A 20,413-nucleotide genomic window follows, 5' to 3' on the forward strand; every position below is an offset into this window, starting at 1 on the left:
GTGCTCATGTCGCACAACAGCCGGTGAGCTGGCAATTTCAAGCGCTGTTGCATCGTTGACAGACTGGCTGAAGCTGTCGATGACTTGCGGAAATGTGCACACACGCGGCGCACCTTAACCAGTAGGGGTTGTGCATTCATTTCCAGACCTCTTATACTGAAGTAACTTACATTAGTGATCATACTTACCAGATCTCCATCTCTGGGTCTCAAATCGTTCACTCCCTAGCCTCTGATGCTTTCTGGTCCCTCCATGTTAACATCCAGTTTGATGTCGCTGCAGCCAATCACTGGCCACAGAGTTGATCTGCTCCCGTTGCATCATGTGACCATTTGACATAATGCAAGGGGAGCAGTGGCCAATGGCTTCAACAGTGTCAAACAGGTACGTAGTTGACATGGAGGGACCGGGATGGAATATGAACTGGGACCCGCTAGTCTGAATGGTCTGGAAATGAGTGCACAACTCCTTTAAGAAAATTATCCTAAATAGTGATGAGCGGCAGGGGCAATATTCGAATTTGCATAAAATTTGCATACACATTTTCGCATAGAAATTCGCATGAACTGGTATTTTCCCAAAAATCGAATATTCGCCATATATTTTTCGATATTCGAAATATTCGCGAATTCTCGAAGTGCCGATATTCTCAATTAAAATTTGCAGTTAGAATATTCGTGATCAACACTAATCCTAATATAACTATTATTTTAATTTTCATTGAAGTGCTTTCACTTGTTGTTTTCTCCCAAATATTAACAGTTTTTATCATTTATAAGAGACACCAATGAAGAAGATGGCAAATGATCTTAAGCTCCCAACCTTGCAATATTTCATTCTTGTAAATGTCAAAAGTAGAAATAAATGTAATTATAAAACGTTCATAACGAATCAGCGAGGGATGAAGGCCATCTGGTAATAACGGGGATAATTTACGAATCCACTCATTAATGGAGTTAAGTCTAATTTTTCAATGCCCACATGTGACCGGAGGCTGAAGTTCTGTAAAATTGTGGTGAGAAACAGGAAGAGCTCCATTTTTGCAAGACCTTCTCCGAGACAGATCCGTTTTCCTGCAGGATAAAGAAATAGCAAATCAACAAATAGTTGTCTATACTCCTAAATATTAGGGAATATATGTTTTCACTCTTATACACAAGGAAACTTCATAAAAAAATTGCAAAGTTTGACGAATGTCCTGCTCGTGCTTTTCTAAGCTTTGCAATACAGCCCCCATGGTTACCTCTTTGCCCGATTGGAAAAAAATCTTTCTAAGGAAAGACATACTTTTTAGGTTCTTTATTATGGCTTTGGTGTTGATTTGTCGCAGACTTAGGGGGGACTTTATCATTAGGGTAATATTTGAAGTCAGTTTTCCTTGAGTCTCTGTTGGCATACTTTATGCCACATTTATCAAATGAGGGAAATTGGCTTCTACCTCACAGTTTTTTTTTGCCTTCCTCTGGCTCAACTTGCAGGATAACAGGCTGAACTGGATGGGCAGATGTCTTCTTTCAGCCTTACACACTATGTGACTGTGTATGTTACATGTTGTTTGATAAATTGTCTCATCCTTAAACCTAACACTTTTGTCTAGAAAGGCTACTCCAGTTTTCCTACTCGAGTGAGATTGTGACTTATTTGTGACAAAAAGTATCAATGATAAAGTGGAACTATTTAAAAATGTGAGTGAATGGTGTAAAAATTCAAAAAGTGGCAAAATGTTGGGTTAAGATGAGGGCAAAAAGTAGCAAAAATCCTAATTTGTGATATTTTGAAGCCAGAATTCTGGAGTGAAGGCATGATAAATTTGGGTCAGAATGTTAAGTGAACTTTCTTTGTCATGCTTCACTAAATATGGATTAAATGGTCTGGAGAAGAAGAATACAATTTAATATTGGATAGGATTCTTGTCATGGGATTATTTTATCCAATAAAACTAGTTATATTTATCTAAAGTTCTGTTTTAGAGATCATCACCCAAATTTTCTGTCTCATGATATGAAATCTGTGGTTTCAAAGGAGTAATTATGAAATAGGAAAATGTCCCCAAAAATATGTTATTTAGTTACAATAGATGAGAGAAATACAACTGTAAAACCTTAAAGAGGTTGTTCATTTCCTTTTGGTTCAAATTCCTTTTTGTTAAAAAGGCCACTTTAAAGGTGTTTTCTGGTATTTAGATATTGATGGTCTATCTTCAGGATAGGTCATCAATATCTGATTGGTGGTGGTTCGATGCCCACCAATCAGCTGTCTGCCACCGGAAACTATATAGTGGATGGAGCTTGAAGCAGAAAGCTCAATCCGCTGTGTAATGACTGTGCTGGTGTATTGCAGTTTAGCTCCCATTCAAGTGAATGGGAGGTGAGCTGCAATATGCCGATGTCAAAAACCTTCGGGCTCCATCCACTGTATAATTTTCGGTGGCAGTGACTTACCTGAACAGCTGATTGGTGGAGGTGCAGGCTGTTGGCCCGTCACTAATCTGATATTGATTACCTATCCTGGAGATAGTTTATCAATATCTAATGTGGTAATGCGAACAGTGCCGGAAGGTGTGTTGTCCCACTTCAGGTACCTAAGATGGGTGAGACAGATAAAATCCAGAGAGTGGCAGTAGTCTCAGCAGAGCATACTTTGCTTAGACATTTCTGTATACATTTTCTGGGCTGGATTTTACTTGGACTGGTGGCTAGGCTTGGAAGAGGGAGTTCCCAGTCCACACACTTCCAGTATGGGTTTTCCTTTCTACCTGAGGTGGTCACAGGTGAGGCCTGCTGTAATCAGGCTGGCATAAAGTGCCTCAGAGTAGGTCAGTCTGAGGAGGGAGAGCAAGACTGTTGTGAAGCAGAGGCTCTGTGTGTGGTCTCAGTCAGGAGGACTGAGGGGCCACAAGGCTTTGAATAGCCTGAGCTTTGGACCTAGCGACACCTAGAGAGCAAGGGTTGCATGCCCAGCATCTGGAGGACTACTGGGCCACACTCCTTCAAAAGGTACTGGAGTTGCATATGTTGTCCATGTGTGAAATGAGCTCTATGAGTGAGGTAGAGACGTATTATGTTTAGGCAGCGCCTAGACGGGCAGGAGTTTATTTGTGCTTTAAGTGTTGGCGGTGCGGGAACCTCACCCCACCCAGTGATGTATAACTGGATTATCCTTTATAAGAAGACTGTCAAAATAAATGCGCAGTTTGGACATGAAAATCTGTTGTCTGGTGAGAAATCTGTGAGTGTGACCCCCTGAAAAGAGACGATCCCTTACATATGGTGTCAGATGCGGGCAAGTTGTCCATGAGAGAAGGGCAACGGTCGGTTGCTAGCGGCAACAACAAGAGAAAGAGCAGGTGCTTCTGAATCCTGCTGTGCTGGAGTTTAAAGGGCTGGAAGCCTGTTTATTCGGTGGAGCAAGGGCTGCTCATGCTATTGTGGATTATTTTTGCTGTGGTGCAGAGATTTAAAGGGCCAGAAGACCAGAAAAGAGACTGACCTGTTTGAAAAATATATATATTCCCCCCCCCCCCTATTGCTGTGTTGCTAGAGAGGACTATCTGTTGCTATGGAGTGGATGGAGGATTTCACCAAGCAGCTGATGCGGGCCAATCTGAAGGATAGCCAAAGGCAAATGATGTGGCAACAGGAGCAGGAAAAGCTCATGTGCGGGTTGGACAAACCAAGAGACGTCCTGACCCAAGGCATTTCCCATGGTAACCGCTGTGCGGAGGAACTGGGCAGTGACCTCGTGACCAGGAGCCAAGAACTGCAGGTCCTCAGGATGCGGTTGGATGCAGAGTTGGTGTATGCCGTTGCCAAGGGCAACCGACGGGAAGAGAGTGAGATGGAGAGCAGTGCGGCTCTCAAGAGTTCAAGTGTTTTCTGCCAAGGTGTACAGAGGCCTAGAGAGGATGTGCGAAGATACCGTAATGCTGCTGCTAAGGGCAACCAACCTCCACAGCATGCAGCTGTCCGGCAACAGAGAGAGTGCTGCTGTAGATGTCGCCAAGTGGGAAGGTGTGCACATGGTTGTCCTATGACCAGGAATCCAAGATGGGAGGTTCCCAACATCCTGGAAAAGGATGTCTACTGTGGAGATGGACGTATCGCACGTGAGAGGGACGAACCCGAGGCGACAATGGGTAAGATCGTTCCTGTAATTGCTGGTGTAGCAGACCACGTGACAGTGAGCACGGCTCTGGAGGTTGGGCATGTGACTGACCAGGGCCCTGGTACCTCAGAGACCGTGAACTGTGGTGTGAGCCGGCGGCAGTTGCTATATGCTGGGCCAGGAGGTGTTGAGACACTGGGACTAGAGACTGCACCGAAAATGTGCAACATTGTGGTGAATGGCAGTCCAGTCCAGGCGTTGTTGGACGCAAGGTGCCAGATGAGCCTGGTACATGCCAGCTTGGTAGCTGGGGACTATGTGCGGAACAATCATGCGGATAGTAAGGACTATCTGGTGGCTCTCAGTGTGAGACTCCAGTGGGAACTAGGACTTATAAGTTTTGGGTTGCAAACAATCTTGCGCATGATGTAGTTTTGGGCCGTGATTTCCCCTTGTTTTGAGAGTTGTGGAGTAATGGAGACACTTCTGCAGAGAGTGCAAAAACTCCTGTAGAACTTGTACCTGTCCCTTTAAGTGAATGTGTAAGGGAAAGGACCATTGAAAACAGTGATGTAGTTGAAGTGAAAAATGAAAATGTGAGGTCATGTGAAGTATATGATGTTGACATGCCTTTTCACTTTCAGGATGTGATCAGGAGAGAAATACCAAAATGCTGGTAAATGTTGTGAGCCCAGAGGGTGTACCACACGTACCAGGGGTGGATATGCAGTACCCACTGGGTTTTATAGTTGCTGGGGAAGTGTCCAATGTGGGGATTAGCGCATCGGTGCCCCTAGAGGTCAGAACTGATAATGATAACACAAGTAATATAAGCGACACATGTGCCGTGGCCGATAGCAACTCAGAGAAAGAAGTTACCAGGTCAAGGTCTTGCGAAATTAAAGTAGTTGCTAGTAGCGACCAGACAACAGTTATACCTGACGTGACGAGAGTTAAGTGGGGAGATGTCAGCCTAGTGACTGAGACCTATACCCAGGCAGTGGTAGATGACCAGACATGTCAGTACAGCTGCAAACAGAAAGAGATGAGTGAGCTGAAGGATCTACTGCCTGATATCCAGGTGAAGAGTAAAGGCTCCAAAGAAGCACAGAAAACTGTGGTAGACATGGACAATGTGCTTAAAGAGACTCTGGGTAGAACTCCCACAGGGTGTCCAAAAGAGAATGGTGGTACTCCTACATCTGCTGCTGCAGCAGAGCAAAGCGAGGAGCAGCTGGAACAGGAGGCCAAAGAGCCGTGCGCTTCCATCACGTTTGTGCGCAAAACCAAGAACAAATTTCAGCGATAATTGGATGATCTGATGGTGGACCCGGACCACCAGAGGCAAATTATGTCTCATATAGAGAAAGACGTCTCGGCCCGATATGCCTAAAAACGTGACCGAGCTGAGGCTGATGCTCGGGTGAAGGAGACCAAGGCCCTCTTCTTGGTTAGAGCCCTTGAAGAAGCGCTTGAGGAGTGAAGTGAATGTGAGAGGCTGAACAAGCAACCCAGAGCAGAGCTGGAGAATCTCATGAGCTCAAAGGATGACGTCGGGAAGAACGTCTATGAGTTGAAGACTAAAGTTGACGAGTTAGAGGCAAGAGCTTCTCGAGATGACAGGTTGGCTCAATCAAAGGAAAATGACAAACCTGAAGAGGAGCATCCTCTGAAAGATGCCAAGAAGTCAGGGCCTGTTAGGAATGGGCCTGAAGATGGTGGCACTGCACTGCCGGCTGAGGCAGAGAAAATGGAAAAAGTTTCTTCTGAACAAGTTGATGAAGCTGATGTGGAGGTAGAAGTCAAGACATCCATGGCAGAGAGTAGCCAGGATCGGGTCATGAAAGATGTCCCCTCTGCCATCAATGCGTTCCAGAAAGCCAGCAGTCTGCTGGGGAAGAAATATGAGGAGAACAATGTTCTGGGTGACCCTCTGGAAGGAGTGCGAGAAGAGGAAGAGTCTGATGAGGACCCCGGTGTCTCCAGTACCTCCAACCTTGATAAGAAAGAGGAGGGGTTAAGAATGAAAGTATATGATGCCGTGTCCGAGGAGGATGAGAAAGCTAACAGAGTGAAGGAAGACTCCAAAGGAGACTCAAAGGCTGAAGAAGCTGAGGCCCAATGAGTTGGAGTGGGAGAAATCCTCAGATGTTCCAGAGACCAAGGATGAGGCTGAAGAGGGGTCTGCCGAAGTGGGAAGAGCCACTGATGAAGAAGAAGAAGACTCTGAAACTGAATCCAAACCTGAGCTAAACCCTGTGGGGAGTAAAGAAAAAAGAGAAGTGTTATCTGTTGATGGAAGAAAGAAACAAAGCGAGTGTGAACACCAGATGACAACAGAGTGGCTAAAGGGTGGTATAAAACTGACCAGCCGGATCTCCAACAAAAGGAGGAGGCGGGAGCTCCCCGTGGAAAACACGGCTGTAAAGATTGCAGTAGTTAGAGGTCGTGGACCTAAGAAGAAATCTGGAAAAGGAGCAAGCCAGAAAGCTAAGAAAAAGTTCTCCAGCAAAGAGGAGAAGAAGGACTCCCTTAGACACTGTCTGCTAGGTAGAAAGTCAGTGTTTATGAAATACTAAGCTCTGATAGCCTGGGGGTGGCAGAATAGAGAGAAATATGTGACGCTAACCACATCTTCCAGAGGGCATGGTACGATGTGAGAAAATCCCCAGACCTCCGGTCTGAAGAAGAGAGGGGGGGGGGGATATGTGGTAATGTGAACAGTGCTGGAAGGTGTGTTGTCCCAATTCAGGTACCTCAGATGGATGAGACAGATAAAATCCAGAGAGTGGCAGTAGTCTCAGCAAAGCATAGAAAAAAGGTTTGCTGAGACATTTCTGTATACATTTTCTGGGCTGGATTTTACTTGGACTGGTGGTTAGGCTTGGTAGAGGGAGTTCCCAGTCCACACCCTTCCAGTACAGGTTTTCCTTTCTACCTGAGGTGGTCGCAGGTGAGGCCTGCTGTAATCAGGCTGGCATAAAGCGCCTCAGAGTAGGTCAGTCTGAGGAGGGAGAGCGAGACTGTTGTGAAGCAGAGGCTCTGTGTGTGGTCTCAGTCAGGAGGACTGAGGGGCCACAAGGCTTTGAGTAGCCTGAGATTTGGAGGACCTAGTGACACCTAGAGAGCGAGGGTTGCACGCCCAGCGTCTGGAAGACTACTTGGCCACACTCCCCCAAAAGATACTGGAGTTGCCACAGCCTTGAGGCTGCAGTATTGATGTTGGCTGAGGAAAGCTGCATATGTTGTCCATGTGTAAACTGGGCTCTATGAGTGAGGTAGGGACGTATTGTGTTTAGGTAGCGCCTAGACAGGCAGGAGTTTATTTGTGTTTTAAGTGTTGGCGGTATGGGAACCTCACCCCACTCAGTGATGTATAACTGGACTATAAATGCACAGTTTGGACATGAAAATCCGTTGTCTGGTGAGAAATCTGTGAGTGTGACCCCCTGAAAAGAGACAATCCCTTACACTAAGTATCAGGGAACCCCTAAAATAAGCTTTTTTCACAGGGAATCCTTTTCACAGAAAAGGTTAATAAGCTGTAGGAATCTGGAAACACATGTTTATTCCCCTGCACCACTGTCACAGGGGGCATAAAACATTTCATGGTACCAATGGCCGGCCAACTTAATAAGCAAACATCCACATAGTAGCAGCTAGTAATAGTGTGTATGAAAGAGAATCTCCTATTAAGTTAAAAACCCCTAAAAGAGTGATAAAAATTAGTTCTTTAAATGAGACAACCCCAAAATAACCTAGAAAACCTCTAGGTTTCCCAAAACACCATGCACAAATCCATATTACACTAATAGCCAACCAAACAAAATTCTTAAGTCCATTAACAATACTCCCCTCAGCCATGATTACCAAGGCCTAAAACTGGTTGTAAAGCCTTACTTGTTGAGGTTAAGACTATAAATTCAAGCACGTACCTGAAGAAAACGGCATGAATCCATCATTCCGAATAAACTTCCCATTATCATCCAAAAAATGTCCTGGATGGAATTGATGTGGGTATTTAAAGTGCCTCGGATCTTGTTGAACAGAACTGAGCACTGGGAAGATGGTTGTACCCTAAGAATAACAATCCAGGTAAAGAGTAGCTTTTATATCCACTTATTCGTGTCCATTTGAAACTATTATACTATTGAGTTGTATTTTAATGTTATTATTAGAGATTAGAGAAGTCATTCACTTTGTTACGAACACCCATAATTTGTAAGTAGCGGGTGCAGAGACAGGGAGCTGCGATAGCACCTCTCCCCATCATTGTACCCCTCAGATGCCACGTTAATACATGATTGCCGCATCTGAGAGTAATAATACAGTGTAAAATTAACATTAAAAAAATTTAATCATACTTACCGCCTCCATTTGCTCGGGACGGGCGTCACCGCACACCGAATTTCGTCCGAGATCTTCAATCAAGGTGGCAGTCGCTGGTCCGTTGCGAGCAAACAGAGGAGGTAAGTATGATTTTTTTTTTTTGTTGTTGTTTTTTTAGACTACTTGAGGTTAATTCGATTCGCTACTGCAAAGCATGAGGAAATTTGGCTTCGCGGCAAATCGAATTTATCCTTAATCTTGGATTGAATTCCACTTTGTTGGATTCATATCTAGTTATTATCCATATCAGTTAGCCTCTACCACTGAGCACAGAGTAAAGCATGTTTTTACCTTTGGAATAAAAAAATCTCTAAACTTCAGATCACGCGTCATTTCATGTGGGAGTCCCATCGGTACTAGGTCAATAAATCGTTGAATTTCATGGATTACAGCATCCATATAGGGCATATGAGATCGATCTTCTATGCTTGGGGCCCTGTTCCTTCCAATGACTTGGTCAATCTCTTGGTGGATGTGTTCTGTAGAGATAAAAGGCAGTTGGGGTATAATGATATAATTAATTCATACTTTTATTCTATGCCAGATTAATAGAAACCAGAAATTCATAATTCTACAGTCTGAAAAATTCTTGGTTGAAGACACCTAATGGGCATCTGTCAGCAGATTTATATCTGTGTAACTGGCTGACCTGTTCCATGTGCACTTGGCAGCTAAAGGCATCAGTGTTAAAAAAAATGATGTTTTAATATAAGCAAATGAGCCTTCATTACATCTAGAAGCTCTGTTCTCATGGGGGAAAGGATGCGGCAGTTGCAGAGAGAGCTGAGCCTCTAGATGTAACTGCAACGTTCTTGTTGCTCCTAGAAGACAATTAGCATATATCAAAACATCATTTTTCTCAGCAATGCGGGCACATATGAACGTGGGACCAACACAGTGCACATGTAACAGGTCAACCAGGTTCCTAAGTACAAATTTGCCCAGACAGAGATGCCCTTTAAACTTTGCACTGGTGATTTGATTTGGCACAATTCTAAAGTTAGATTAAGTGCTGATAAAACATATTCTAAAGGTGGACTTGGGTTACACATTTTATTTTCTTTCTTTCCAAGTTGTTCAAATTATAACACATGAATAAAGAGAGGTCTATGGGATTTATTTATTGTGTTTGATCCTAAGTGATTGGTATTTTTTGGCACTAGGTGAGGAAAATAATGACTGTGAAGGGTTATGCATCCGATTCTCTACTTTTTGATAATACTATGTAGAGCTTTGTATGTTACATGATTTATGTAGTAGGGAATCTGTCACCAGTGACCTCCTGGTCATACTGTTTACATAGACATATAGCTGTGTCTGATCTGATTAAAACGCTGTTTTTATTTTGTTGATCCGACGCTCCGTTCTATACTTATCTATATCTTCTTGATATGCAAATGAGTCCTTTGGTGAAATGATGCCATCACCATTGCTCTTGTTGCACACAAGCTCCGATCCTTTCTGTAGCCAGCCTCTCCCTGGCTGCTTTGATTGACGGCAACATTGACAGCCTGGGAAGGGCTGACCAGAGAAATTTATGGAAATGAGTGGAGCTTGGGTGAAATAAGAGCAAGATGGTGACACCCTCATTGTACAAAAGGCCTAATTTGCATGCTAAGAAAAAGTACCATGACTCAGGAATGGAGCATCTGATCAACGAAAGAAAAACTGCATTTGAATCAGGTTAACCACAGCGTTGTGTCTGCCACCAGCGACCTGCCCACCCAACTGTTGCAAAATACATTAACCTAATTATAACACCTTTTGAAATTAAAAATACCTGACCCTTCAACCTGAATTTAATTTATCCAATATTTTTTTTCTTATAATTGGTGTAAGGGGAATGATAAATGAGGCCATCAACTGGGGAGCAAATGTCAAGAGATTATACTCTAAAAATGTATTCAACTAAAAGTTTAGTGTAACCATGTGATAATTTTGTGCTGGATATACATGTACAGCATGCAAGATCTGTAGCTCTAGACACTTAAGGTTCCTTTACACTGATAGATTCAGCAGACGATTGTTGGAAAGGAAGCAGTGTCAGACTGGGGTGACTAGGGCCCTCCAGTAAAATTAATTTTGGGGGCCCAACAGCAAGATGCTAAAACATGATTCGTTTTGGGGCTCTCTGCAGTGACTTTGAGAGGGTGGGTCTCTTGTAAAGAGAAAATACTGGTCGCGGCATCTTTAACAAGAGGTCATTTCAGCCCCAGATCCCATCAATAACAATAAACTGGGTAGTTTCTTAAACATGAACTTAGGCTGGTTGAGGTGCGAACATTGCCTATCTATATGTAGTGCAATAAGTCTACTGGGTTATATGCCACTTGTGCAGGGGGTGAAAGACTAGGAGCCCACCTTGCTCAGGGTCCCACCAGGATATTCACATGTAGCCCTACGGGCCATTCCAAGTCTGGAAGTAAGTGTTCCTTCTGGACAAGTGCCTGCTCTTCAGTGAAGGAGACCGCGGGGAGGAGTGATCACTAATGCCATCGCTCATCCCCATACTCAATCATTGTTTAGACACCACGATCTGCTGATGTCAAAAGATGATTTAGGTGACTGTACAAATAACCATATTACCTGATGCTCGACCCGAGCAAAAGGCCCTTTAGACAATGTAAATTCTATACAACAACCAGGCCTAATGTAAAGCTTTGTTCAAAAATTTAAGCCTATTAACAGTTCATAAATTATACCAACCTTCAACATCAGGATGCTTGAGAAGAATAATCAGTCCATAACGCAGTGTTGTGCTAACAGTTTCTGTCCCAGCACCAAATAAATCAAATGTGGTATTGACAATGGCTTCAATATGAAACTCAGTCTCAGGTATGTCTTTTTCCTGTTGAAACAGTGTTAGACGCATGAAATCACTTTTTAAAGCTACATCTTAGATTTACCTTATGGGATTTTTGTAATGGAAGCCATATAAATTTAGATTATACTACATGGTATTTCTCACTCATAGTCTCTGCCTCAGTAACGAATAGTGCAGTCTGCAATGCTATTTCATGCAGCCAAAAACAGGAGGCAAGCCCAAAGTATACCGTCAGGCTAGGCTCTCCTTATTTCTGCTTGCAGCTCTTGGTCAAGGCAAAGTGGCTTTTTGGTCCCCCCGCACCATTGGTGACCAGGATTGCGTCCTGCCAGCATTCCCCTAGCTAGGTCCCTGTACAACATATATGGAACCAACCTACCTGTTCCATCTTATTGAGGAAACAGTCAATGAAATCCCGAGGATCACTGGGGTCCAGAGTCTCCTTGTGCACTTTCACTCGTTTTTTTATAAATTCCTGAATACTATCAATGGCATTAAATATTTTTTGATGAGGCCCAGGAATCTTTTCCATAAATTTAGGATAGACATTGTACATCTGAAAGAGATGGGTTTAGTAAATTTGTAGCATGTAGGCATTTTAGACTTGACATTGTTGTCTTTCTGTACTAGAAACAAACTGTGCCTTACCTGTCCCCAAACAGAGCTAAATCCTTTAAATATTTCATTCAGAAAGCCCAGAAGCTTCAAAAACTCTTTGTCCTCATACTCAAATCGATGTCCAAACACCACCGAACAGATGACATTTGAAACGGCTTTGGCGAAATAAAATGTTGGATCCAATGGCTGGCCTGTCATGGGAGAGGAGGCAAGTACTGTATATCAGGAATTTTCTAGTTAGTGTAGCAGGATAAGTGTGCTTTATGGTGCTATACACAGGAGTTGCACCAGAGAATGGTAATTGACTAGTACAGTCTTCGAGAAGTGAAGTATACCCTCTCCCCAAGAACACAGATAACTGGGGAGGTGCCTACAGAGCTGTACCTATATATTGTAAAATGCTGCCATCTTGCTTTATTTAGGACTCCAACAGTACATAAGAGATGAGATATCACTAATTACCAAATTAACTTTGCATAATAAAGATATCTTTATATGAATAGATGATTGGTATGATTGAGCAATGAATGAGTCGTTTGTTGGTGTGGTGAACATTTCCACAATAGCCCTTTAGATACACCAATTATCGTTCAGAAAATTACAATCTCATATTCCATCGTTTTTAAAGTAGACAGTTGCATTTACGCAAAGCTTTTTTTTGCTTGATGTACTATTGTAACACCCCAGAGGTCCATTACCACTTCTGCATCCTGCTACTGTCTCCTATGGTTAACCTCATGTCATTCTATGCATTTATTTCCAGATTCTGTATAATGTGCATATCTCTTTCCATGAAACTGTTATGTTCAATTGTAATATGCCTGGTACCCCATCAGGTGGCAGCATAAATGGCAGAGCTACAGGGACAGAGAATAGAACCTTCCCTTCCATTCTAAAACCCCCCTTTATGTTGTGGTGGGCGTTTTCCCACTTGCTGCAGGGAGGGAGGAGTTTAGTTTAGAGTCTGTGGCAGTTATCCCCAGCTAGGGGAAGAGTCTAGTTTTACCCCCTGCCAGTTTTACCCCCTGAGGTTGTGCAGCCTTGCCCAGGCCAGCTGGATAACCTTTAGCTCAGCTGGATGTGGAGGCAGAAGCTTAAGAGCCTCAGGAGCCAGTAGAGAGAGACTCCCTGGTATAGCAGAATTCAGAGTCAGACTACAAGAGAGAAGTTGCAGCACCCAGAGAAAACTAAGTCATACAGCTATCCTGTCAGCACAACAGAGCCAGAGAGCAACAGAGGAAGCAGAGAGGAGTTTGCCTGCCACAGTTAATGACAAAGCCTGCTGGAACCAAGACAAAGTTTGAAGACTGTTTCTGACGAATGTTTATTCAAGTAAAGCTGCTGGTCAACGATATACAAGTTCTGGACTCACGTTATTTCTTCAAATCCCTCAATTGTTTACCACCCTGTTATTTGTTTGAAGTGCAATGCCTGGGGTCCAGCGTATCCAGGTAGGAGCACTGTGACACATGCACGAGTACACTTAAAGGGACATTTAGCCTACCCTACACCACTCTGGCATTCCTACACCTGGGTACCATCCACAGTATCACTAAAAGGGGCCCTGTGGCCTTGTTGCTTTACTGCAGCTGGTGTCATGACAAACATGTACTTTAACCACTTAGCGCTACGCTAACGCCGAAAGGCGTCATCTCTGCGGCTCTCCCAGGCTACGCAAACGCCAATAGGTGTCATCTCGCGTGAGCCGAGATTTCCTGTGAACGCGCGCACGCAGGCGCGCGCGCTCACAGGAACGGAAGGTAAGCGAGTGGATCTCCAGCCTGCCAGCGGCGATCGCTCGCTGGCAGGCTGGAGATATGATTTTTTTAACCCCTAACAGGTATATTAGACGCTGTTTTGATAACAGCGTCTAATATACCTGCTACCTGGTCCTCTGGTGGTCCCTTTTGTTAGGATCGACCACCAGAGGACACAGGCAGCTCAGTAAAGTAGCACCAAACACCACTACACTACACTACACCCCCCCTGTCACTTATTAACCCTTTATAAACCACTGATCAGCCCATATAGACTCCCTGATCACCCCCCTGTCATTGATCACGCCCCCTGTAAGGCTCCATTCAGAGGTCCGTATGATTTTTACGGATCCACTGATACATGGATCGGATCCGCAAAACACATGCGGACGTCTGAATGGAGCCTTACAGGGGGGTGATCAATGACAGAGGAGTGATCACCCATATAGACTCCCTGATCACCTCCGTCATTGATCACCCCCCTTTAAGGCTCCATTCAGACGTCCGTATGATTTTTACGGATCCACGGATACATGGATCGGATCCGCAAAACACATACGGACGTCTGAATGGAGCCTTACAGGGGGGTGATCACCCCATATAGACTTCCTGATCACCCCCCTGTCATTGATCACCCCCCTGTCATTGATCACCCCCCTGTAAGGCTCCATTCAGACGCCCGTATGTGTTTTACGGATCCACGCATCCATGGATCGGATCCGTAAAACGCATACGGATGTCTGAATGGAGCCTTACAGGGGGGTGATCAGGGAGTCTATATGGGATGATCACCCCCCTGTAAGGCTCCATTCAGACGTCTGCATGTGTTTTACGGATTCACGCATCCATGGATCGGATCCGCAAAACGCATACGGGTGTCTGAATGGAGCCTTACAGGGGGTGATCAGTGACAGGGGGGTGATCACCTCATATACACTCCCTGATCACCCCCTGTCATTGATCACCCCCCTGTCATTGATCACCCCCCTGTAAGGCTCCATTCAGACGTCTGCATGTGTTTTACGGATCCACGCATCCATGGATCGGATCCGCAAAACGCATACGGACGTCTGAATGGAGCCTTACAGGGGGGTGATCAATGACAGGGGGGTGATCAATGACAGGGGGTGATCAGGGAGTGTATATGAGGTGATCACCCCCCTGTCACATATCACCCCCCTGTAAGGCTCCATTCAGACGTCCGTATGCGTTTTGCGGATCCGATCCATGGATGCGTGAATCCGTAAAACACATGCAGACGTCTGAATGGAGCCTTACAGGGGGGTGATCAATGACAGTGGGGTGATCAGTGACAGGGGGGTGATCACCTCATATACACTCCCTGATCACCCCCTGTCATTGATCACCCCCCTGTCATTGATCACCCCCCTGTAAGGCTCCATTCAGACGTCTGCATGTGTTTTACAGATCCACGCATCCATGGATCGGATCCGCAAAACGCATACGGACGTCTGAATGGAGCCTTACAGGGGGGGGATCAATGACAGGGGGGTGATCACCCCATATACACTCCCTGATCACCCCCCTGTCATTGATTACCACCATGTAAGGCTCCATTCAGACGTCCGTATGTGTTTTGCGGTTCCGATCTATGTATCCGTGGATCCGTAAAAAACATATGGACGTCTGAATGGAGCCTTTCAGAGGGGTGATCAATGACAGAGGGGTGATCAGTGACAGGGGGGTGATCACCCCATATACACTCCCTGATCACCCCCCTGTCATTGTCATTGATCACCCCCCTGTTATTGACCCCCCCCCCCCCCCCCCTGTAAGGCTCCATTCAGAATTTTTTTTGGCCCAAGTTAGCGGAAATATTATTATTATTTTTTTTCTTACAAAGTCTCATGTTCCACTAACTTGTGTCAAAAAATAAAATCTCACATGAACTCACCATACCCCTCACGGAATCCAAATGCGTAACATTTTTAGACATTTATATTCCAGACTTCTTCTCACGCTTTAGGGCCCCTAAAAAGCCAGGGCAGTATAAATACCCCGCATGTGACCCCATTTCGGAAAGAAGACACCCCTGGGTATTCCGTGAGGGGCATATTGAGTCCATGAAAGATTGAAATTTTTGTCCTAAGTTAGCGGAAAGTGAGACTTTGTGAGAAAAAAAAATAAAATCAATTTCCGCTAACTTATGCAAAAAAAAAAAAGTTCTATGAACTCGCCAGGCCCCTCATTGAATATCTTGGGGTGTCTTCTTTCCAAAATGGGGTCACATGTGGGGTATTTATACTGCCCTGGCATTTTAGGGGCCTGAAACCGTGAGAAGAAGTCTGGGATCCAAATGTCTAAAAATGCCCCCCTAAAAGGAATTTGGGCCCCTTTGCGCATCTAGGCTGCAAAAAAGTGTCACACATCTGGTATCGCCGTACTCGGGAGAAGTTGGGCAATGTGTTTTGGGGTGTCATTTTACATATACCCATGCTGGGTGAGAAAAGTATCTTGGTCAAATGCCAACTTTGTATAAAAAAATGGGAAAAGTTGTCTTTTGCCAAGATATTTCTCTCACCCAGCATGGGTATATGTAAAATGACACCCCAAAACACATTTCCCAACTTCTCCTGAGTACGGTGATACCAGATGTGTGTCATTTTTTTGCCGCCTAGGTGGGCAAAGGGGCACACATTCCAAAGAGCACCTTTCGGATTTCACAGGTAATTTTTTACACATTTTGATTTCAAACTACTTACCACACATTAGGGCCCCTAGAATGCCAGGGCAGTATAACTACCCCACAAGTGACCCCATTTTGGAAAGAAGACACCCCAAGGTATTCCGTGAGGGGCATGGCGAGTTCCTATAATTTTTTATTTTTTGTCACAAGTTAGCGGAAAATGATGATTTTTTTTTTTTTCTTACAAAGTCTCATATTCCACTAACTTGTGACAAAAAATAAAAAATTCCAGGAACTCGCCATGCCCCTCACGGAATACCTTGGGTTGTCTTCTTTCCAAAATGGGGTCACTTGTGGGGTAGTTATACTGCCCTGGCAATTTAGGGGCCCTAATGTGTGCGAAGTAGTTTGAAATCAAAATCTGTAAAAAATGGCCGGTGAAATCCTAAAGGTGCTCTTTGGAATGTGGGCCCCTTTGCCCACCTAGGCTGCAAAAAAGTGTCACACATCTAGTATCGCCGTACTCAGGAGAAGTTGGGCAATGTGTTTTGGGGTGTCATTTTACATATACCCATGCTGGGTGAGATAAATATCTTGGTCAAATGCCAACTTTGTATAAAAAAATGGGAAAAGTTGTCTTTTGCCAAGATATTTCTCTCACCCAGCATGGGTATATGTAAAATGACACCCCAAAACACATTTCCCAACTTCTCCTGAGTACGGTGATACCAGATGTGTGTCATTTTTTTGCCGCCTAGGTGGGCAAAGGGGCACACATTCCAAAGAGCACCTTTCGGATTTCACAGGCCATTTTTTACACATTTTGATTTCAAACTACTAACCACACATTAGGGGCCCTAGAATGCCAGGGCAGTATAACTTCCCCACAAGTGACCCCATTTTGGAAAGAAGACACCCCAAGGTATTTCGTGATGGGCATAGTGAGTTCATGGAAGTTTTTATTTTTTGTCACAAGTTAGTGGAATTTGAGACTTTGTAAGAAAGAAAATAAAAATAAAAATAAATCATCATTTTCCACTAACTTGTGACAAAAAATAAAAAGTTCTATGAACTCACTATGCCCATCAGCGAATACCTTAGGGTGTCTACTTTCCAAAATGGGGTCATTTGTGGGGGGTTTCTACTGTCTGGGCATTGTAGAACCTCAGGAAACATGACAGGTGCTCAGAAAGTCAGAGCTGCTTCAAAAAGCGGAAATTCACATTTTTGTACCATAGTTTGTAAACGCTATAACTTTTACCCAAACCATTTTTTTTTTTTTTACCCAAATATTTTTTTTTAATCAAAGACATGTAGAACAATAAATTTAGCGAAAAATTTATATATGGATGTCGTTTTTTTTGCAAAATTTTACAACTGAACGTGAAAAATGTCATTTTTTTGCAAAAAAATCGTTAAATTTCGATTAATAACAAAAAAAGTAAAAATGTCAGCAGCAATGAAATACCACCAAATGAAAGCTCTATTAGTGAGAAGAAAAGGAGGTAAAATTAATTTGGGTGGTAAGTTGCATGACCGAGCAATAAACCGCTAAAGTTGTGGAGTGCCGATTTGTAAAAAAGGGCCTAGTCACTAGGGGGGTATAAACCTGTGGTCCTTAAGTGGTTAAGAGACCCCTTGCTGTGCGTTTGACGACTGCACTATGAGAGCACAGTGTTCTGGGCCAATTTGAATGTTTAATAAGTGCACGCAGTTCCGCCTACGGAAATGATAACTTGAGTAGCATTCTTAAACACACCTATGGTGTAATCATCTGTAATTGTGGGTGCAGTGAACAATTCCTGTTCACACTTATAAAATCGTTCATGTCCAAAGATGATATTTGTGACCACACAAACGACAGAACTAAAGATGAGCGAATCGAAGTTGATGAAGTAGAATTTAATCCGAATTTTCTCACTCTTCGTGCTAACGAATGACATTTTTTCCAAAAATGGCTGCTGCACGTGTTAGGACATGGAGCAAAGAAATCTGGGAATGAGGGATCACCCACAATGCAATGCATGCAGCAAATCAGCAGCAAGCCAGCCCTGTGATGTCACAGCCCTATAAATAGCCTCAGCCATCTTGGGTTCAGCCATTTTCCAGTGTACTTAGTGCAGGGAGAGACGTCAGCAGGCACTAGGGACAGTAGTAGAAAAGAATTTAAAACCTTGATTTTGCTGTATAGACGTTCAGGGAAAGGATAGGGAGGAATCATTCCACAGTATCGAAGCAGAACAAGGTTCAGTAGGGGAGTTTACAGCCTGGATAATAGGAACAATCCTATTACACCTTGCTGCACTGACAGTGGATCCAAATTGCCATTATACAGCTCTGTAATTCCAGCAAACCAATCTTGTTATTGGGCTCCAAGTGCTGTTTGATACAGCTATTAACAGGGTTTATTACTAGAAAATATTTGAGTGTCTTATTTGCCCTTGTGCGGTGCAGTTATACAGTCCTGATCAAAAGTTTAAGACCACTTGAAAAATGGCAAAAAATCATATTTTACATTGTTGGATCTTAACATGGTTCCAAGTAGAGCTTCAACATGCAACAAGAAGAAATGAGAGTGAGACAAAACATTTTTTGAGCATTCAATTAATTGAAAATAACGAATAAACTGAAATAGGCTGTTTTTCAGCTGATCCAAATTTTAGGACCACATGCTTTTAAAAGGCCAAATCTGTGCAAAGATGTGGATTCATTGTCATTGTCTGTCAGGTAGTCACACGTTGCGATGACAAAACCCAAAAAAATCTCCCTTTTTGAATGTGGTTGGGTTGTTGAACTGCATAAGCAGGGTCTCTCACAGCGCGCCATCGCTGCTGAGGTGGGACGCAGTAAGACAGTCATTTGGAATTTCTTAAATGATCCTGAGGCTTATGGAACAAAAAAGTCAAGTGGAAGACCCCAAGAAATTTCACCAGCACTGAGACGGAGGATCTGATTGGCTGTCTGTGAAGACACTGGACAATCCTCGACTCACATTAAGGCCCTTACTGGTGCTGACTGCAGCCCCATAACCATCAGACGGCATCTGAGACTGAAGGGCTTCAAAAACAAAAATTGTCTTCAAAGACCTCGTCTTCTTGAACGCCACAGAACTGCTCGTTTGGAATTTGCAAGAGAGCACCAAACATTGGGACATTCAAAGGTGGAAGAAAGTTTTATTCTCTGATGAGAAAAAATGTAACCTTGATGGTCCTGATGGTTTCCAACGTTACTGGCATGACAAGCAGATCCCACCTGAGATGTTTTCTACGCGCCACAGTGGAGGGGGCGCCATAATGGTCTGGGGTGGTTTTTCCTTCAGTGAAACAATGGAGCTTCAGGAAGTGCAGGGGCGTCAAACGGCCGCTGGCTATGTCCAGATGTTGCAGAGAGCATTCCTCATGACTGAGGGTCCTCGTCTGTGTGGTAACGACTAGGTTTTTTAACGGGACAATGCTACAGTACACAATGCCCGCAGGACAAGGAACTTCTTCCAGGAGAATAGCATCACTCTTTTGGCTCATCCTGCGTGTTCCCCTGATCTAAATCCAATTGAGAACCTTTGGGGATGGATGGCAAGGGAAGTTTACAAAAATGGACAACAGTTCCAGACAGTAGGTCAGAAATTGATGGAAATGGTCACTGTCAGAATAACTAAATATATAAAATTGAATTAGTTCCTCGCTTCCCAGAGTGTCCCCATCGGCCGTTAACTTGATGTAGTCGGACACCTGTCGTTCTAGGCACTATTTGGGTTTGGCACTATAATACTGGCACATGGGGGGAAGGAGAGAGGCACCTAATATTGGCACATGGGGGGGAGGGGGTGGCACCTGATACTGGCAGATGGAAGGGGGTTGGCACTATGATACTAGCACATGGGGGGAGGAGAGAGGCACTTGATACTGGCACATGAGAGGGGAGGAGAGAGGCACTCGATACTGGCACTTTTGGGGGGGAGTTGGCACTATGATACTGGCACATGGGGGGTTTGGCACTTGATACTGGCACATGGGGGGGTTTGGCACTATGATACTGGCACATGGGGTTTGGGAAGAAGATAGGCACTTGATACTG

The 20,413-nt window shown here is 44.1% G+C and overlaps 1 protein-coding gene across 2 annotated transcripts in view; it reads right to left on the minus strand.

Moving 5' to 3' along the window:
• Window positions 1-691: 691 nt before the first annotated feature.
• Window positions 692-20,413, minus strand: part of LOC122946193 (cytochrome P450 2C16-like) — a 72,906-nt gene continuing 53,184 nt past the window's right edge. For both annotated transcript variants that reach the window (XM_044305630.1, XM_044305629.1), the window contains exons 4-9: window positions 11,966-12,126; window positions 11,697-11,873; window positions 11,200-11,341; window positions 8,785-8,972; window positions 8,040-8,181; window positions 692-1,073 (exon numbers count right to left, since the gene is read on the minus strand). In XM_044305630.1, coding sequence (XP_044161565.1) covers window positions 892-1,073; window positions 8,040-8,181; window positions 8,785-8,972; window positions 11,200-11,341; window positions 11,697-11,873; window positions 11,966-12,126 — 992 coding nt within the window. In that variant the 3' untranslated portion in view covers window positions 692-891. The remainder of the gene's footprint in view (window positions 1,074-8,039; window positions 8,182-8,784; window positions 8,973-11,199; window positions 11,342-11,696; window positions 11,874-11,965; window positions 12,127-20,413) is intronic.

This window comes from Bufo gargarizans, chromosome 9 (genome assembly GCF_014858855.1).
Source record: "Bufo gargarizans isolate SCDJY-AF-19 chromosome 9, ASM1485885v1, whole genome shotgun sequence".
Lineage (NCBI taxonomy): Eukaryota > Metazoa > Chordata > Amphibia > Anura > Bufonidae > Bufo > Bufo gargarizans.